The following is a 19256-nucleotide window of genomic DNA, read 5'->3' as shown; positions in this document are numbered from 1 at the left end:
AACCTAGTAAGTAAAGCTCGGCCGCCGTGATTCAAGCAAGTGCCGAAGCCGCAAGCCGCAAGCCGCTCAGCTATTCGGCGGCTCAAAATTTGAACAGTAAAAAGTGGACCCAACCCCACATCTTTAAATCTCAAAAATTGGCGTTAGCGACTGAGTCAAACAATATTTTTAATTTTTCTAATCAAAAGAGGAAAAAAAAAAAAAGAAAGAAAGAAAGAAAAAAGAGATGGGGTTAAATTTAAACCATCCCAATAAATTTGCACGCTGGCTGTAGTTTCCTGCCTCTGCCGCTCGCTTCTTTCAAGTTTCTTCACTCTTCTCCCTCTCTCTCTCTCTCTCTCTCTCTCTCTCTCTCTCTTCATTTCAAAAACTCAACTCACTGTCTCTCACACAAACAGTCTCAACCGACTCACCACCTCTCTTTCCGGTAAATCTGTCGGACTGCCGGACCTCTTATTCCGTCCCTTGAACCATGACGGTGTTCTCCGGAAAACAGGTGTTTCCGTTAAACTTCGAGGCGGAGGTCTCTCAGAGGCTCATTGAAGCCTCTCACTCTGGAGATCTCAAATCGGCTCTCGACTGCATTGCCAATCCTTGCGTCGACGTTAACTTCGTCGGTGCTGTGTATCTCAAGAACAGGAAGACTGAGGTGGTGTTCAGTGATGAATCCGCCTCGCAAGTCCGCGTCGAGTATGATGAGTTCAAAACTGACGTGACGGCCTTGTTCGTCGCTGTTCATACAGGAAATGTGGCTCTTGTGAAGAAATTGCTGGTGAGTCTTTTTTAGAATTTGTATTTCTGTCGTTGATTACTTTCGGTGTTGTTGTTGCAACCGATGATGAGATTTGGATTTTTTGGCTCCTGCGGATTTTCATCTCGTCGTGAGCATTTAATGACTTGTTTTTTCAAAAAATATGTGCACGTTTTCGTAAGTTGTTTGTACTTCTCAGTTGGTTTAATTTTTCTCTGCATCATTGTTCAATGGCATGATTTCAATTATTTGAATCTTCGATGCATTTCATTGAGAAGTGCTTGTTGACTTTAAATCCGGAGATTTCAAATTTGAGACGAGTCCAGAGTATTTTTGTATGATCGCATTGATGATTTCTGTTTTGAACTTCGGTGTTCAGATCGATTTTACGCGCTGAACTGAGATATTTACTCGTTTCCTCTGCGCGTGGTCGCCGATTTACAATCAGTAATTGGCGAACCAATCACTTCCTCTGACCTTACGTTTTCATGCTTTCTTATCTAATTTCTATATATGTCTGTTTTATTTGCAACAGTGACGAGTTCTTTTCACTGATTTTTTTTTTTATATAATTAAAATTTTACTATTGCTGCATTACCATCCGTATATGGCATACTTGCATTCTCCGTTGTCTAAAAAATTATGGAATATGAAGATTTTAAGGGGTTTGTTTATGCGTTTGTGGTGATAAAAGTAGACTTCTAACTGATATAAGTAACTTGTATTATACTCAAGCATATTCATTGTGACCTGTTCGTAAAAGCCACATTCAATTATTTTTTAACATACAGCTATTTATTTGGGTTTTTATGTAATAACTATTACTTGACCAAAGTTCCTTGTCGTTAAGCCAACCTATCGCGTCGCACATTCTCTTGCTTTTATCTCTTCTGCTAAGAGTCAATAGTGTTCTGTAATTTTAGGGAAAATGGGAAGTTTCTAAAATGTTCACAACATGTTTCAACATTTAAGTTTGTAGAATGCCCGTGTCAAACTCGTCAGAGAATCTTATCACTGGATTTCTACTAAGACTTCTAAGTTTAATTTGAATGTCAGAGCGTTGGAGCTGATGTGAACCAGAAACTGTTCAGGGGCTTTGCGACAACAGCAGCAGTGAGGGAGGGCCATCTTGAGATACTCGAGATTTTGCTCAAGGCTGGGGCATCTCAGCCAGCTTGCGAGGAAGCTCTTTTGGAGTCGAGCTGCCACGGACATGCAAAGTCTGCAGAGCTGCTCATGGGATCAGATCTGATTCGACCCCATATTGCAGTTCACGCTCTTGTGACTGCATCTTGCAGGGGTTTCGTTGATGTGGTGGACACCCTATTGAAGGTATTATTCATTTTAGTACAACTTCGTTTGGTTGTGAGAGTGTTGAGTATTGGGTTCTTTTCCCATCTTTAGATAACTAGGCTTTGTGTTGCTGGTAGTTCACCTTATTTCACTGATAAAATTAAACTGGTGGTGGGTCGGAGCAACTGCATTGGTTGGTCATGGAATTTCAAATGGGTTTTATTTACCCTATTGAAGGTATTATTCATTTTAGTACAACTTCGTTTGGTTGTGAGAGTGTTGAGTATTGGGTTCTTTTCCCATCTTTAGATAACTAGGCTTTGTGTTGCTGGTAGTTCACCTTATTTCACTGATAAAATTAAACTGGTGGTGGGTCGGAGCAACTGCATTGGTTGGTCATGGAATTTCAAATGGGTTTTATTTACTCTATGTTCTGATGTAATTTCGACTTCATTTTTCTGGTCAGTGTGGCGTGGATGCAAATGCAACTGATAGAGTGCTACTCCAGTCCTCGAAGCCTTCTCTCCATACAAATGTCAACTGTACAGCGCTAGTCGCTGCAGTAGTTAGTCGGAAGATCTCAATTGTTCGTTTTCTTCTTCAGGTGATTTTCTCAACTTCAAAAAAAAAAAAAAATGAAGATGGTGTATGCAAGGAAAAGTTTTTCTTTTTTCTTTTTTCTTTTTTCATTTTAACACTTTTGCATTGCATAACAAAGTTCTGATGTTTTCAATGGGAAACAGGCTGGAGCTCAGACTGATATTAGCGTAAGGTTGGGAGCATGGTCTTGGGATATGGATACTGGAGAGGAGTTCCGAGTAGGTGCAGGACTGGCAGAACCTTATAATGTTACCTGGTGTGCAGTGGAGTATTTTGAAAGCAGTGGTGCTATCCTGCACATGCTTCTTCGACATACGTCTCCCAATGTTCTTCACTATGGAAGAACTCTCATCCATCATGCTATTCTTTGTGGCAACGCAGGAGCTGTTGATGTCCTTTCTAAATGTGGGGCTGATGTTGAATTCCCTGTCAAAACGACCGGAAAAATAGAATTTCGTCCATTGCACATGGCTGCTCGATTGGGGAATGTAGCAGTCCTTCAATGTCTCATCAATGGTGGTTGTGATCCAAACTCAAGGACAGATTCAGGGGATACAGCACTTATGATATGTGCAAAACACAAGTACGAAGAATGTCTAAAAGTATTGGGTGCAGCTGGTTCTGACTTTGGCTTGGTTAATGTTGCTGGTCAGTCCGTGAGTTCAATTGCTGGCTCAAATCAGTGGACCTTCGGTTTTCAAGAAACCGTGATTGATTTGATAAAAACTGGAAAAAGACCAATTTCCAGCAATATGTCTATCTTCTGTCCACTTATATTAGCAGCTCAAACTGGTGATACTGAAGCCTTGAAAGCTTTGATTGGCTGGGGGGGATGTGATCTAGATTACCAGGACGATCAGGGTTTTACAGCAGTCATGTTTGCTGCTTTGAATGGTCATGCTGAAGCGTTCCGGTTGCTAGTTTATGCTGGTGCTGATGTAAGGCTGAGCAATAAATCTGGTGAAACTGCAATCACCCTGTATCAATCTCACCCAAATCACGACCAATTTGAGAAGGTGATGCTTGAATTCGCCCTTGACATGGGAAACCGCAACGCAGCCGGTTTCTATGCCTTGCATTGTGCTGCAAGACATGGAGACTTGGACGCAGTGAAGTTTTTGACAAACAAAGGCTACGATGTTAATGCAACAGACAGTGATGGCTACACTCCACTCATGTTAGCTGCAAGGGGTGGCCATGGATCGATGTGTAAACTTTTGATCTCTCTTGGTGCCCGTGCAGATACACGAAGTACAAGAGGCGAAACTGCACTCTCTCTTGCAAGGAAAAATGAGAAGAGTGAAGCAGAGGAAGTGATACTAGATGAGCTAGCGCGTGGGCTGGTGTTACATGGTGCTCATGTAAAGAAACACACCAGAGGAGGAAAAGGAAGTCCACATGGGAAAGAGTTGAGAATGATTGGGAGCATGGGGATGTTACGGTGGGGGAAGTCGAGCAGAAGGAATGTGGTATGTCGAGAGGTCGAGATCGGGTCAAGCTTGAGATTCGTGAAGAACAGAGTTAAGAAGGGAGATGGTAGTGAACCAGGATTGTTCAGGGTGATGACTGTGAAGAACAAGGAAGTGCATTTTGTATGCGAAGGAGGATGTGAAATGGCTGAGTTGTGGGTGAGAGGCATCAGGCTAGTGACAAGAGAGGCCATAATTGGGGAGCGAAAGGAAATTTGAAGAGTGAAAGAGATTTTGTAGTGAATGTATATAATCTGTTGTTTAAGGTGTACTTCATCTCGAAGTACATATTTTTCTTCTCTCTTTGAATCAAGGTTAGCAATTGTTGTAAATATTTCCTCGTCTATTATAATAGATAGAAAAGAAGTTGGGCTCAAAATTAATTTTTAAATTTTGTTTTGTTTTGTAAAGGTTGTATAATATTACAAAAATGTAATCTCCTAGCATGAGATCAAGGTACAAACAAAACAAAACCAAAGTACAAGAGTTAGAGCTCACAACCAAAATAAATGCAAAACAAAGAAATTGAAATCACAGAAAAAAAAAGCCCTAGGTCCTTTTATCGAGTCAAGTGAGTCTTGAAGGTTCACCAAAAATTTTAGACTCATTAGCCATAATCATAGAGTGACAATCAACCACTAAATGAGAGATATCATCCCAAGAGAATAACACTAAAGGAAGTGAAGAATCTGTAATACCTTTTAGGTGACACCGATATCCTAGTCACCATCTGATCAACCACAAGATTAGATCCAAGAATGCAACCTGAGCATCAATAACCCTCTTGGACACGGAAGCAACAACCCCACAACTTGGACCCTCAACAGGGGTGGACACTTAACACACTTGCGTGGCCTCTAAACATAGTTAAACGACATCTCAAAATTCCTCTCCTCACAGCCGAACCATCACAAAGCAGAGAAAATCATCCTCCACTCACCTCCACACAAAGGAGTAAAAATTATGTTTTTTTAACGCTTAAAAGCTGTGACTTTTACAACTTGGTTCGGATTTCTGAGCTGTTTTAAGTGTTAACGAACAGATGTTCAACCCATTTTTATAGTAACAAAGGGAACTGAAGCACATATACGGTTTGTTACAGTAAAATGTAAAATCTTTCATTTGTTAAATCTACGAATTACATTGTTATTCTGTTAACTATGGGATCCAACTTCAGAGAATTACATTTCACAGAGACTTCAAGTTCATATCTTCCTACCTTACAAAAATTAAAGTTGTAAAATAATATTGAATCCCCATTTCAACATCCATCTTTTGTGGAATCCATTTGGATCGAGTCAAATGACTTGAAGTGTGACTTATACTCGCCTCACAATTACATCCCTCAATATGACGGCTTAATTAAAAAAACTACAATAAATTCTTCGAGTATTCATCTGTCAAAATTGGGAAATATAAATTCTTTTCAATCTTTTAACCTCCAGTGATTTCCTTCTCCTTTGCCTTGCAGAGATCTTCGGCTGACTTGATAAACTTCTTAGTCAATTCATCTACCTGGAAGCAGAAACGTAACAATATTTATTAATTAATAAAAAGCAAGTTTGAAATATGATTTGATTAGGTTCAACTTTGTCCAACTCACTTCCTTTTCCAGTCTTTTCATGTCATCCTTCGGGTAGCTTGAGCTCATTTTTTTAACTGTATCCATGGCCTGTGAATCAACCACCAATCGACTCAAAATTCTGTAAAATAATGTGAATAGTCGAATAAAATCCTTTTATGACACACTTGCTAAAACGCAGGACTGTTTGAAGACTAAAAGTGCGTTTGGAAATACTTTTTAACTGGTTAAAAACACTCATGTTGCACTTAAGAACACTTTGTCAAGCACTTAAAAGATAAAAAGTCATTCCAAACCGACATTAATCCAACTTGTCATACACACAAATGAAACCACAGCATTGATTTGGAACATGGGAATTTGCAATATCAGTTGGTAATTGATTTTAAAAACAGTTGGAACTTGGAAGAAAGAAAATATATAAATTAAATGGTAAAAGAAAGTTTTCGTTTGACAACCATTTCTTTCCTGTTTACAAAAAATACATGTTTGTAATATTAACATAATTACTTCACGACCATTCGGGTGAAGTGAGCTGGGATTATATTGTTAGCTAACAAGAAACTTACTGCTTTGGAGTTTGGATACAAAGTAATACTTAATAGATGAGGTAAGTGCCACAAAAATAATACTGACTAGGGAAATCTTGGGAGTTTATGCTCTAGATGATTGCTGACAAAGATTTCTGAAAAAGAACGTTATAAATTGAAGATATAGCTAAACTAACCTTTTGACGAGCCCGTCGTATGCTTTGTCTGGAATCTTCGCAACACTTGGTGACCAGCTTACATATGGCCTAGAAAAACATCCACCAATGTAGGCATTATAGAAAGAAAAAAAAAAAAAAAGGGAATAACAAGGAGAGATGAAAAAATAATTTGGAGATTACCTGGATATGTTCTTTGGTCAATCTGGTATAGCAAGTATAAAAGAAAAATCAAGATTAATATTGGTCAAAGTGTCAAGGTCAAGCTTGCAGATATGATAAGCTTTAACATTTAAACAACAACCACATAAACAGGGGAAGAGCAAAATGAAAGCTTACGGAGGAATGACTGCAATTAGCCTCTCTCCATCTACTCTTGGTGCTAAACCTAAAGGAGATGAGACTATAGCACTCTCCAAATTCTTTAGTGTCTGCATAGAATAGTAATTATTATAAGTATGACATTTCAGATACGCCTTTTCATCTGAGAACTCTAATAGATATGTCATTGCTGTATATTGTTATGATAATGACAATACTCTAGTAAAGCCTAACTCAATATAATATATCTCAAGGATTGCAAAAGATGAAAAATTGAAAACTATAGCAACATTTGCTCTGTTAAGTGAACTTCACAATATAGGACATGTTTGGATTGAATTTCTAAATAATTAAAGAAATGTTTTTAAGCAGTTAAAAAGCCAATCCAAGCAGGCCCACGTTCTCCTTATCACAAATAATCATGAACCTGAGAAATTAACCACATATCTTGATGAAGAAAAAAAAGAAGAAATAGCTTAAGAGCAGGGTTTTGTGAGCTGATTACATTAGGATCATAGGGATTTATTGACAATGTTTTTGGATCCAGGACCGATACAACCGCAATCTGATTCAACGGCATCTTCACGCCTGAAGTTTCTACTATAATGTGGTCAAGCATTCCTGTAAATACAGTGTAGGAGATAGTGTAAGCAATCACAAGGGCAGGGTAAGACAATAAAACCTTGAAGCGTAAATGATACACAATATAATGGTAAACGTACCAGAAGATGCCCTGCCCGTTCGAAGTTTGCTTAATTCTCCCGATAATGCAGCTATCGCAGCCTCCATCTGCGAGCTAGCGTTTGCTTTAATAGTGGGTCTAATATCAGGCAATGCCTCAGCCATACTTGTAGAAGATTCATCTTCCCAATAGAAAAAATTAAAGCAATTCAAAACCGGAGCTTAACATATACAACAAGATTAAGAGAAAAGTAGAATACTGAGTAGAAGATTAAGAATGATAAGGGGTGGAAGGACGAATACTTGATTTTCGGCCTTTAGCAAAACCCCGACGACTTTCTCGGACGAAATCTGAAGGAGGAAGAGCAAATACGGCAGGCGTCTCGGAGGTCGATGAGTTAGAGAGATCGTTGACAATGAACGAAAATTTACTGTTTGAATTTGCAAAATTTCGGAGAATGATGAAATTTCTGTAGGAGAAGGAACGTTTCAGAAACATAGCCATTGAACTAGATGTTGCTCGAACTGATCGAACTCCTCAACTTATTTCTTCATTTCGATGCTCGCTAAGATTTCTGATTAGGGTTTTTCGTAAACCCCAACGATGGACATTTGGCCATCTTCACTATTTTTTATTTTATTTTACCTTTTACTAAAGCGCTCATCGATATTTGATAACATGAAATAAGAGGGGAAAGAAAAAAACCTCTCTCTAAACTTTCAATTCTTCTGTGATATAATCAATTTCTTTAACAAAAATAATTGATAATGGATCGATATATAATTGAAATTTATATTACATTTGTAAAATTATAATTATAAAGATTTATTAAACACTTTTAAAAGTTTAAGATTAAACTAGTAATTTTATTTCTAGTTTGTTCGGTTCTATGAAGCACAGATACTTCATGTGAGGCAAAGATTAGTATCAGACATGTATGAGATACCGATATTTCTAGATACTTCTCAGATACGTATCTATACTTTCTAGATACGTATCTGACACGCGATTTGACGTATTTATTTCGTACTTTTTTTTAAAGAAAAAGACAAATAACTCATTTAATCTTTCCCAATCTAAAATAAGGCAACTTATTTAAAAAACTCACTACTCGAGTCCAAAACTAAAAGAAAAAAAAAAAATAATGGATCAAAACCCTAGACTAGAATCATCCGATCTCCATCTTCACATTTGAGTCCCCACAAAATTCACAAAAATATAAATCATTTGGATATCTTCAACAATAAGTTCTTCGTTTATCTTCATACTTCTCTCTCTAATATTCTTCTTTTTCTTCTTTGCAATATGAGTCACTTTTCTATTGCATTTTATTAACTATTGTACTTCAACATCTTAGATGTTACTTCTTTTGTATTGTATTTCAATGTTTGTATTCTATTTTGTACTATTGTTATTAACTTATATGCTAAAATTTTCTATATCCTTGATTTTTTTTTAAAAAAAATGTATTTTCAACGTATCTATATATATATATATTAAAATGACGCATCTTTAGACGTATCCGTATATTAGTTTTTTAGAAATTGACTAATCACCGTATTTAATAGTATCCGTATCATGTAGACATATCTATGTCTATGCTTCATAGGTTCAGTTCCCACCTCTGCTAAGGGGACAAGTTGTGTTGTAAACCCTAGAATCTATTATACTATGTAATCATGTTTAAGTTTATATATGATGCTTATATTAGTTAACCTAGTTGCATGATAGGTTGCGAGTGATGTAAAGGCATAAAAGGCTTGAGATAAGAAATTTTCTCTAAGTGTTAGGCAAGGATGCTCTCAGGTAGTATGAAGAGGTATCCCACATTTAGTGAAATTTTGAGCAATGTAAGCAAAGGGAAGCTATGGGTGGAGTTAGGCCAAGGAGTGAAAGAAATTCTCCAAGTATGGCATTTGAGGCTCTCGAGTGCAATGATGAGTCTTGGCACTTAGAAGAAGGAGAGCTTGAGAAGTGAGGTCTTGCCATACTATGCTTCCAAGGACTCAAAAAGGGAAAATTTAGGTAAGTGTGGCATGAGGTGTGTGTTGAAGGCCCATGTTAAAGGTTAGTTTTGGCTATCGAGTGAGGAGTTGGCCGTGGTTGACAAGGAATAGCCCCACAAGAGGTTATTGATGGCCAAGGCGGACGACATATGTGCATCCAAACTTGCCTAGGTGAGCGCACAAGGGGTGCTAAATAAGAGACTAGGCGGGCTGCAAAGTGTGCGTTGGTCGAGAAGATTAGAGGTTAGAATGTGTAGCTGACCGAAGGGCCTGAGCATTGGCATGGGCGAGCGAAATCACCTAGGAGGGGCGCTAACACGTGCCATAGAGGTTAATTGGGGTGAGGATGAGCGGCAAGGCTGAAGAAGAACGTCTAAGGCAAGGTGATGTGGGCCATTGGCTTGAAGTAGGCATTGTCTGAGAAATGGCTTGGATGGATGCCAAACCTTTGCGCTAGAGTGAATCTGAAGCACTTAGCTTAATCACTCGGTTAGTGGGCGAAGTGGCGTGATTAAGGGCATTAAGCAGTGGTTAGTGGCCTAGGTGTCACTCAATTAAGCCACTTGATCATGCACGTCGTGGTATAAAAGGGAAATTGTGAAGAAGAAACTTGGTTTTCCCGTTTCTCTCATGAAAAAAGGAAAGAGTTGCTGTCAATCTGAAGTTTAATCAGCGTTGAAGATAAGCTAGGGCCGCCGAAAGGAAATTCCAACGATATGAAGCTGAGACTTGAAGAATTTGGGGAGTGTTCCAAGTTTTTGGACCACTCGGGCAGGCTGAAAAGATTGGGGGATCTCGAGCCCACCAAAAGGAATTTGAAGCTCAAATTTAAAGGTAAGTGAGTTAAGGTGATTAGGAACAAATTCTTAGAAGGAAATTTTACGAAATAATGTCTAGAAATGGAGTTATTAAAGCAAGAATTTGAATTTAGAATTTTGGTTGGATGAACAAGGAGGTAGTTGCAACTCAAGGGTAAGCAAGTAGTTGGCCGGACGAAGGCATGTGTTGGTAGGCATAGGCGTTGGCAAGGGCATGCACGAGTGTAGGTAAGCGTTGGCCGAGGTGTATACGTGAGGTGAGGTGTGAGGCTGCGTGGTGGAAAGGACCAACAACTGGGACGCACTGAGTGTTGCAATAGCAAGTGCCTGACGCCTACGCAAGGTGAGTGTGTCCTAGTGCCCACTTGACAACTATGTGCATGTGCTGCCACCAACCAACGTAGTTACAAGGTAAATGCTTAAGTGTTGGTGATGTGTTGAGATAGGCTAGGCGTTGGTGAGTTGTAAGGGTTATTCGAAGTGAGATGTTATGCTTGAATGCTAATGTTAAGCCCAAAAGGCAGCTAGTGGCATTAACCAAGGGTACCTATTTTTGTCGCAGAGCAAATGCAAGTAGGAGAAGCCTATAACCCTTGGGGAGTACATAAGACAATGAGTGATTAGTTTTAATAAGTTTATCTTGATTTGATTTCTATGAGCTAAGGCATATATTTTAATGAGGTTTCAACGCATGGACGTTTTCCTTACAATGTATTTACATTTCCAAAGAATGATTTTCACTAAGTAATTTTCCAACGTATGCTTAATCAAAAGAGTTTAATGTGTGGGCGCATAGTCCCTTTCCTTTAAAAAGGTTGAGTTAAATGTAAATTGAAGCAACTTTTAATAAATGTCATGCTATGATTTCTAAGTATGCTTTTCTAGCTTTCAAAGCATGTCTTAAAGCCTAAGCATGATGTGAAGGAACTCTTAAATAAGAGAACCATTGAGCGGAAGCAAGATCATTCCATACCCATTGAGAAAGAATAAAATATTTACAAACATACAACCACAGTTATGCATTATCGAGTAAATTACAACATGTTTTTCAATTAAAAATAAAGGGAATCGAGTAACATACCTTTGAAGAACTCTTCTTCAAGTATTCTCTCGATCTACACCAGTCACGCATCCCAGCAAACTCGATCACGAGCACAAATGCAATGAACAACCAGTGTAATTCCATGACTATCAGATCCTCGGCCCTTGAACAATAACACTCGACACTACCACTCGGTTTCCTTGGTAGTCTCGTGTAAGAATCCAAGAGGTGTGGGCTCTGTGTGAATTTGGTAGAGGGAAGGAGGAAGTATACGATTGAGTTAAACGATCGAGTAAGTGGGAGAATGAGAAACCTCTATCATATAGAGTTGGATTCTTGATCGTCTAGTAAACAAGAGGCAGTCGTCTAATAAACTTGCTCGTCGTTCACTCTCTCAAAGGCTATCGTATAGCTTTTCTTTCACTCGATCGAATGTGTTGTGCTTATTAAAAAATGAAAACATTTTTCACTTTTATCCATCAGTTATCAAAACTGATGGTAACTTCTCACTTGCAACGGTTAAAGAAGAGAATAGCCAACCAAAATAGTTATCTCATAATTGTTTTATTATAAATAAATATAATAAATAATTTATCATATTATATTGATAACCTATAGTTTTAATATCACATCATATGTAATATTTAAACCATAGTTCTTTTCTCTTTTATGACATTTAATATAAACCATATTTATATCAATTCCTCCAATCAATGTATCTAATACATCAAATCAATTATATCACATATAATTGAATGAATTTAATTATATCATATATAATCAAATTCCTTCTTGTTAATTTGAACATTTCAAACTAACCCAAAAACTGATTCTCAACTTGAATCCATTGAGCTACCAAGGGGACCTTATGGACCCGTTGCTTGAAGCTCCAACTGTACGTGAATAACTGACTGAAATCTTTAATCACGATATCCACCATCTATTAACTGTTGGGCATTCCACTAAAAACCGACAACTACACTCTTCACACTACAGATATATTTCTGTGTCCATTGGATATAATCAATCAACAGTACGATGACCCTTCACAAATTGCTCGTAAGTACAGTTGGGCCAATTTACCATTTTCCCCCTGTAGTTACATCTAACTCCTTAAGTACCACTAAATCCTCTAATGAATAATACATCATAGTTCTATTATGAGTGAACACTTCTTGGGCCATGAGAAAGTGTATGGCGCTACATTGTTCAAGCCCTGGAATCAGCCCTTAAGGGAGCAATCTATCTACTTACCCATGCTTTGGGGAAACAGTGAATTTCGGTTTGTGTAGCTGAGTTCCCAGCTCCCCAATCAGATAAATCCTAAAAGTGGTAGGTTTGAGTCGGCGATCTGGCCACTCACACCCATGCAAATCAAAGGATTGCCCTCATAGGTAGGAGTTCCCAATTCACTTAGGATTAAGGTCATATTACCTATGGTTATCCTAGTGAAATGAAAGTCTCTGTCATGAACGTCGTTGTATAACGAGACTAAACATTTTGTGGTCCGGTCTTATACAAACTCCTTTGTATAGGAAACCCCCGCTCGCATGTCTCCACATGAATGATCAGGATCAAACCATCTGTAGCACTTTACAACACTTGTAACATTTACAAAGCGGGTCGTATCCGTAGTGTCACAAGGATAAGGTTTTTCTCATTTATCCATATACTACAGACCACTTAGGTTATCACTTAAGGCATGATCTATTTGCATGTCTCCACATACATGCTTAAGTTACAACGATAACCAAAGATATTAGTTTATTGGTTTGTGGTTAATACAACTGAAATATCTCATATTTCATAGACAATAATGAAGAATATATCTCATATTATTACATCACAAATGTTTGTTCATATACGTGTTTACAAACTATAGGACCCTATGCGATTTAGGGCATCAACCCCAACATGATGAACTTTAAAAAGAGGTTTATTAAGCATACTTGAATTTTAAGTGAGTGAAACCATGTTTTAGCCATCATTCCTTGAGATAATCTGTTGTTCTATGATTTCTAGCCCTATGATGAATTTGCAATGGCATGCTTTATGCTTAGAGTATCCAGTTTTAACATAAACTATGTTTTATGGTGTTTTTACTGAGAAAACCCAATACTGAAGGGATGAAGGTATCTGGGTCTCCTGATACCTAAGGGATGGCAGTATCCAGGGCATGAGTATATGAGTAGCCTTTGGAGCTTGTCCACGTGCATGTAGGAACAATATTATCGACGCTGATTGTATTGAGATTACTTTACATTAGCTAAGGTTATCGACGTTGAGCGATTGAGCAAAATGGCTCTCCCTCAACTAAGGCCATAGGATAATGATTTTTAAAATAGTCGAATGATATTTGAGGTCTCTAAGGTTTTGAAAGCACTTACAAAAATGTTATGTTTTCTTTGGTTGCTAGATGATTTATTAACCGTGGGATAAAAAGTTTTATGCCTTATTAAATAACTATGTTTTCATGCTATGTTTACTAAACCAGTATGATTAAAGGAAAGTCACTCACTAGGAAGTTTAACTCACCTTTTTCAAATGTTTTCACTTTTCCCAAGTAGCGGTTGACTCCCCGTAGCCTAGCTGATCTGCTAGTCTACCACATACTTAAAGTCTTGAAGGAAGAAAATAAGTTTATGTGGTCTATCTTTTGTTGTCTAAATGTTAACTCATCATGTACATATTAGGGGGCGAGGGTAGAACCCTAGACGAAACCGTTATTTTATAACTTATGTAAATCGTATGATTTCTCTTCAATTATGTTGTAATTGTTGTAATTGGCTCTTTATTTATGGGTCTTAATGTGTGATTAAATATCTATAAATTTGTAAGAGTCAATAGAGTTGCAATTAGGTTGTAATTGAAGAAGATTCGAAGCAAGCCCAACAGCAGAAAAACCAGTTTTTGGCTACTGCTCTCACCGCGTCGCAACGCTACTTATAGAGTGTTGCAAGGTATTTCTTCAGCTAGGCCAGAAACAGGCGCAGGGGGTTCCAGCGGATTGAAGGTTTTGGTTTTGGTCCGCTTCGACTTCAACTGGTTCGGTTTAGTTGCCTAAGGTCCAGTTTAGCCTTATTTGGTGCCTTGGAGGTCCGGTTCGAGGTTTTGGAGTCGATTCGTGTCAGTTCGAGCATTCAAGACTTGTCTTAAATCATTTTTGTAATAATTAGCTTGTTTGCTTGCTTAGGATGCCAAAATCGGTCCATATCAATGTGTGTTTAATTATTTATGCATTGGATGTATGTTATAATTAATTAAATCTTGTATGTGCATAATGTATGCCATGTAGATTTAAAATCTCACCATAGAAAAGCATGTATCATGCATTGGAAGTATGTTATAATTTGTTATAATATATAGTATGCATGATTTAGGGTTTCATGTGTTTAATATAATTAGTTATATTAAATTATGAAATGTTTGATGTATGTTATGGATTGTTAGCTTGTCTATAGTTTTATAAAGTGTTATAAAATGAATTAGACATTTAAAATCTATAACAAAGATAAGATGCAAGGTCACCTAGGATTAACAAATAACAACTTTTTTTAAATAGTTAAAATAAGTCGTTATCTTGTAAAACTATGGTTACAAACTCACTTGGGCTAAAATCCTATCTAAGGCTGGAGGTACTTAAGTTGACGGTTTACGAAACACCTGCTACTTAGAGATTTTAACCGGTTATTGAGCGTTGTTAACCCGATTTTATGAGCATGCGTGAACGACGTGAGGTAATAAATTGGTTTATCACTTAGACATCATAGGTTAAATCCAAATATAAACGTTATACTTGGATAAACACCTAAACTTAAGTTGTATTTATTAGTCGGAATATATCTAAGTAAAAGATTTACCCAAAACAAATATAACACTTTAGTGGGAGTTTAATAATATATACGATATATTGTTTTGAGCTCTGACGTCCCTAAGAGTTCACACCATGAGATCCATGCTTGGCTTCGTGTTGCTTTTACTGTGATTGCTCCATTCAGAAGGTGTTTGCATGGGTCAATAACAAGGTGAATAGGGGAAGTAGTTCCTAGTAAGTGGGAGAAGGAAGTGTGTCAATACATCCTACGGTCTCCTCCATTAGGTTGGACTGTGAGATTCCTATGTTGCACATGCTATCGTTTTTAGGTGGCATAAGCTAGTCGTCTTTTCAATGACTATCCTCTCGGAGGGTTGTAACATGGGATTCAGAATAACTCAAACTCTAGAAAAGGATAGGGTCTCTTAGGTCGATTCCCAACTTTGACTCTCCAATTCGATAACATTATTGGGGCTGGCCTCTGAGGTCTGAAAATGGAGGAGGGTTACATTTACAAGAGTTACTAAGTGTTAGTAAGTTCTTGATAAAAAACGGTAACTAAATGACTATAGGAATAAAAAGTTATTCTAAAGTTAGTATTTAGTCAAGAATGTCTTGCTTCAGTGAAGGAGTATTTGACTGCCCTTCGGTAGAATCTATTCTAACTCACTAAAGTATCGTTACAAATAAATAATGAAATTTGGGTATATTATTACTTTTGCTAAAATTTGATTGGCTTTAAAAGCAATTTACTAATTAGAAATTTGTTTATATTTTCAGAATCTTGAATCCTTTTAACAAATACTCGCTTCCAATAAGTTTAAAGGTATTAAATATTCAACAAGGAAATCAAATAAACACAATATTAGCAAATGATGATTTAAAATTCGTTTTAATAGAGGAATGTCCTCTAACTCCCAGCTCATCTACAAACAAAAAAGTTTGAAATGCTTATGATAGATGAATTGGGACAAATCTAAAGGCTCGAATCTATATATTAGCAAGCATATTCAATATACTAGCTAAGAAATACGAGAGCATAGTTTCTGCCAAAGAAATCATGGATTCGATTCAAACATTGTTTAGACAATCTGTCAAGCACAATACTCTCGATAATGTTTATAACTTTTACATACAGGATAGAACCTCTGTTAATGAACATGTCCTAGAAATGTTGAAAGTAATAAACAAGAATGTCATAAATGAGGAAGCTGAGAAAGCACAACAAAGTAAATATGATTTACTAGTTGTTGAAACATGTTTAGTGGAAAATGATAAATTAATCTGGATATTGAATGCAGGTGCCGCTAATCGTATTTGCGCTTTCGCTTAGGAAACTAGTTCCTGGAGGCAGCTTACATAAGGCGAGACAACCTTTAAGGTAGGGTCAGAAAAGGTTATTTCAGCTAAAGCAATGGGAGATATGAAGTTATTTTTTTTAAGATAGATTCAGTTTTCTTGAAAATGCTTATTATTTTTCTGCCATGAGGAGGAATTTGATATCTATCTCATGTTTGTTAGAACAAAAGTATAAAGTTTCTTTTGAAGTGAATGAAGTGTTCATTTTTTCAAAGGGTATTAAAATATGTTTTGCAAAATTAGAAAATAACTTATATGTGTTAAAACCAATTGAAGCAAAAACTATTTTAAATATAGAGATGTTTAAAACAACTAAAACGCAGAAATAAAAAATGAAAAATTTCTCCTAATGCCTATCTTTGGCATTTAAGACTTGGCCACATAAATCTCAATAGGATTGAAAGATTGGTTAAGAGGGGACTCCTAAATCAGTTAGAAGATAACTCTATACCACCGTATGAGTCTTGTCTTGAGGGTAAGATGACCAAAAGATCTTTCACGTGAAAAGGTCTTATAGCCAAAGAACTCTCAGAGCTTGTGCATTTAGACCTCTGTAGTCCGGTGAATGTTAAGGCATGAGGAGGGCATGAATATTTCATCAGTTTTTTTTATGATTGTTCTAGATATAGTTATATTTACATAATGCATCATAAGTCTAAAACCCTTGAAAAGTTCAAGGAGTATAAGGCAGAGATTGAGAACCAATTAGGTAAAAAGATTAAAAAACTTCGATTAGATCGAGGTGTCGAATATATGTACTTAAAATTCTAGGACTATTTGATAGAACATGAAATTCAGTTTAAACTCACAGCACCCAGTACACCTCAATAGAATGGTGTAGCGGAGAGGAGAAATAGAACCTTATTGGACATGGTTCGTTCGATGATGAGTTATAATCAATTGTCTAATTCATTATGGGGAAATGTAGTACAAACTGTAGTATATATTTTGAATATAGTTCCCTAAAAAAGTGTATCAGAAACACCTTATGAGTTCTGGAGAAGGTGTAAAGGTAGTTTATGTCATTTTAGGATTTGAGAATGTCCAACACATGTACTAGTACATAAGCCGAAGAAACTAAAATGTGGTTCAAAAGTATGCCTATTTGTAGGATACCCCATAGAAACAAAAGGTTGTCTATTTTATGATCCTCAGGAGGATAAAGTATTTGTATCGATAAATGCAACATTCTTAGAGGAGGAGGAGGACTGCATAAGAAATCATCAACCTCGTAGTAAGCTAGTATTAGATGAAATGTCCACAAAAGCTACAAACAAATCAACAAGGGTTGTTGATCGGGCTGGTTCTTCAACAAGAGTTGTTGATGAAATTGGTCCGTCACATCCTTCTCAAGAGTTGAGAGTGCCTCGATGTAGTGGGAAGGTTGTTCAACAACCTGGCCGTTACATGGGTTTGATAGAAACTCAAGTTTTCATACTTGATGATGGCTTAGAGGATCCATTAACCTTTAAACAGGCAATGGAAAATGTGGATCGAGTCTAGTGGATAAAAGCCATGGACTTCAAGATGGAGTCTATGTACTTCAATTCAGTCTGGAAACTTAAAGATAAACTAGATAGAGTAAAATATATTGGTTACAAATGGATCTATAAGATAAAATGAGACTAAGCTCGTAAGGTACAGATCTACAAAGCTAGACTCGTGACAAAAGAGTTTACCCAAAGAGAGGGGGTTGACTATGAAGAAACCTTCTCTCCGGTTACCATGATCAAGTATATTATAATTCTCTTATCCATTGTTGCCTTTCATGATTATGAAATATGGCAAATGGATGTCAAGATAACTTGTCTGAATGGCTATCTTGAAGAGAGTATCTATATGTTTCAACCAGAGGGGTTTATTGAACAGAGTCAAGAGGAAAAGGTTTGTAAGCTTAAAAGATTCATTTATGGGTTGAGACAAGTGGAGGTATCTTATGCAATAAGTTTGCATAAGAATGGACCGTGAAATAGTAGCCACTAGATGTAACGTCGTTCAATTAGTTTGGTTCACATTTTAATTGGATGACTTAGGCAACTTAGTCTTAATCCTGATTTTATTATGCACTCCTGTTTGTGAGGGATTGTCCTTTGATTTGTATGGGTGAGAGTGGCCAGTTTGTCGATTTAATAAGTCTACCATTTTGGGGACAAGAGCGAGGGAACATAATAATATAAGATAGAATTCACTCATTCTCAACTTAAGGGTAAGTAGATAAGTGTTCTCTTAAGTGATTGCGGTGAAGGAACTCTTATACAAGAGTACCTCTGAGTAGAAGCAGATCATTCCAAATACATTGTGACAGAATTTCCACATTTACATTCAAACAGAACAAATATGCAATATGCTATAAATTACCGGCATGCTTTTAAAAAAAATAAAAAGAGAACAAGAAAACATACCAGTTGAAGAACTTTCTCCATAGCAAACTCGTTCTCTCCAAGCGAACTGGTGCTTTCACTCTCACTGGAACGACCAAGCAATCGTTCACTAAGACTTTAATTGTCTACACACGAACGACCTCCACACGAATAGAAAGATGGGGATGACACCATTTGCAACCCTCGGTATTCTTAGTGTGAGAATCCAAAGAGTGAGCTCTATTGGAATTTGATAGAGGGGAGGAGGAAAGAAGATTGTATACTACGATAAAGAAAGTGGGAGAAAGGCAGGGTTTATCGTATAGACAGTGCTTGATCATTTAGAAGAAGTATACGAGCGTGTAGTAAATAGGCTAGGATCATATAGACGGTCATTTAGTAATCACTTGGTGCTAGACGATCGTTTAGAAAAACGTGGACGATCTTGTAGAA

The 19256-nt window shown here is 37.2% G+C and overlaps 2 protein-coding genes across 2 annotated transcripts; one reads left to right on the top strand and one right to left on the bottom strand.

Moving 5' to 3' along the window:
• Positions 1–280: 280 nt before the first annotated feature.
• Positions 281–4492, top strand: LOC120075273 (ankyrin). Its single transcript, XM_090312668.1, has 4 exons — positions 281–772; positions 1808–2083; positions 2511–2648; positions 2788–4492. The coding sequence occupies exons 1-4, from the start codon at positions 473–475 to the stop codon at positions 4330–4332; spliced, it is 2259 nt and encodes a 752-aa protein (XP_090168794.1). The 5' UTR covers positions 281–472; the 3' UTR covers positions 4333–4492.
• A 713-nt stretch (positions 4493–5205) lies between these two features.
• Positions 5206–8029, bottom strand: LOC150036899 (uncharacterized). Its single transcript, XM_090313351.1, has 8 exons — positions 7707–8029; positions 7445–7585; positions 7228–7343; positions 6741–6832; positions 6585–6606; positions 6423–6491; positions 5717–5785; positions 5206–5628 (listed from the first exon to the last, which is right to left on the bottom strand). The coding sequence occupies exons 1-8, from the start codon at positions 7906–7908 to the stop codon at positions 5548–5550; spliced, it is 792 nt and encodes a 263-aa protein (XP_090169477.1). The 5' UTR covers positions 7909–8029; the 3' UTR covers positions 5206–5547.
• Positions 8030–19256: the final 11227 nt, after the last annotated feature.

Source organism: Benincasa hispida, chromosome 4, assembly GCF_027475165.1.
Source record: "Benincasa hispida cultivar pf3 chromosome 4, pf3_genome.v1.1, whole genome shotgun sequence".
Taxonomy (NCBI): domain Eukaryota; kingdom Viridiplantae; phylum Streptophyta; class Magnoliopsida; order Cucurbitales; family Cucurbitaceae; genus Benincasa; species Benincasa hispida.
Note: the sequence above shows the minus strand (reverse complement) of the source record. Positions and strands in the feature narration are given on the sequence as shown.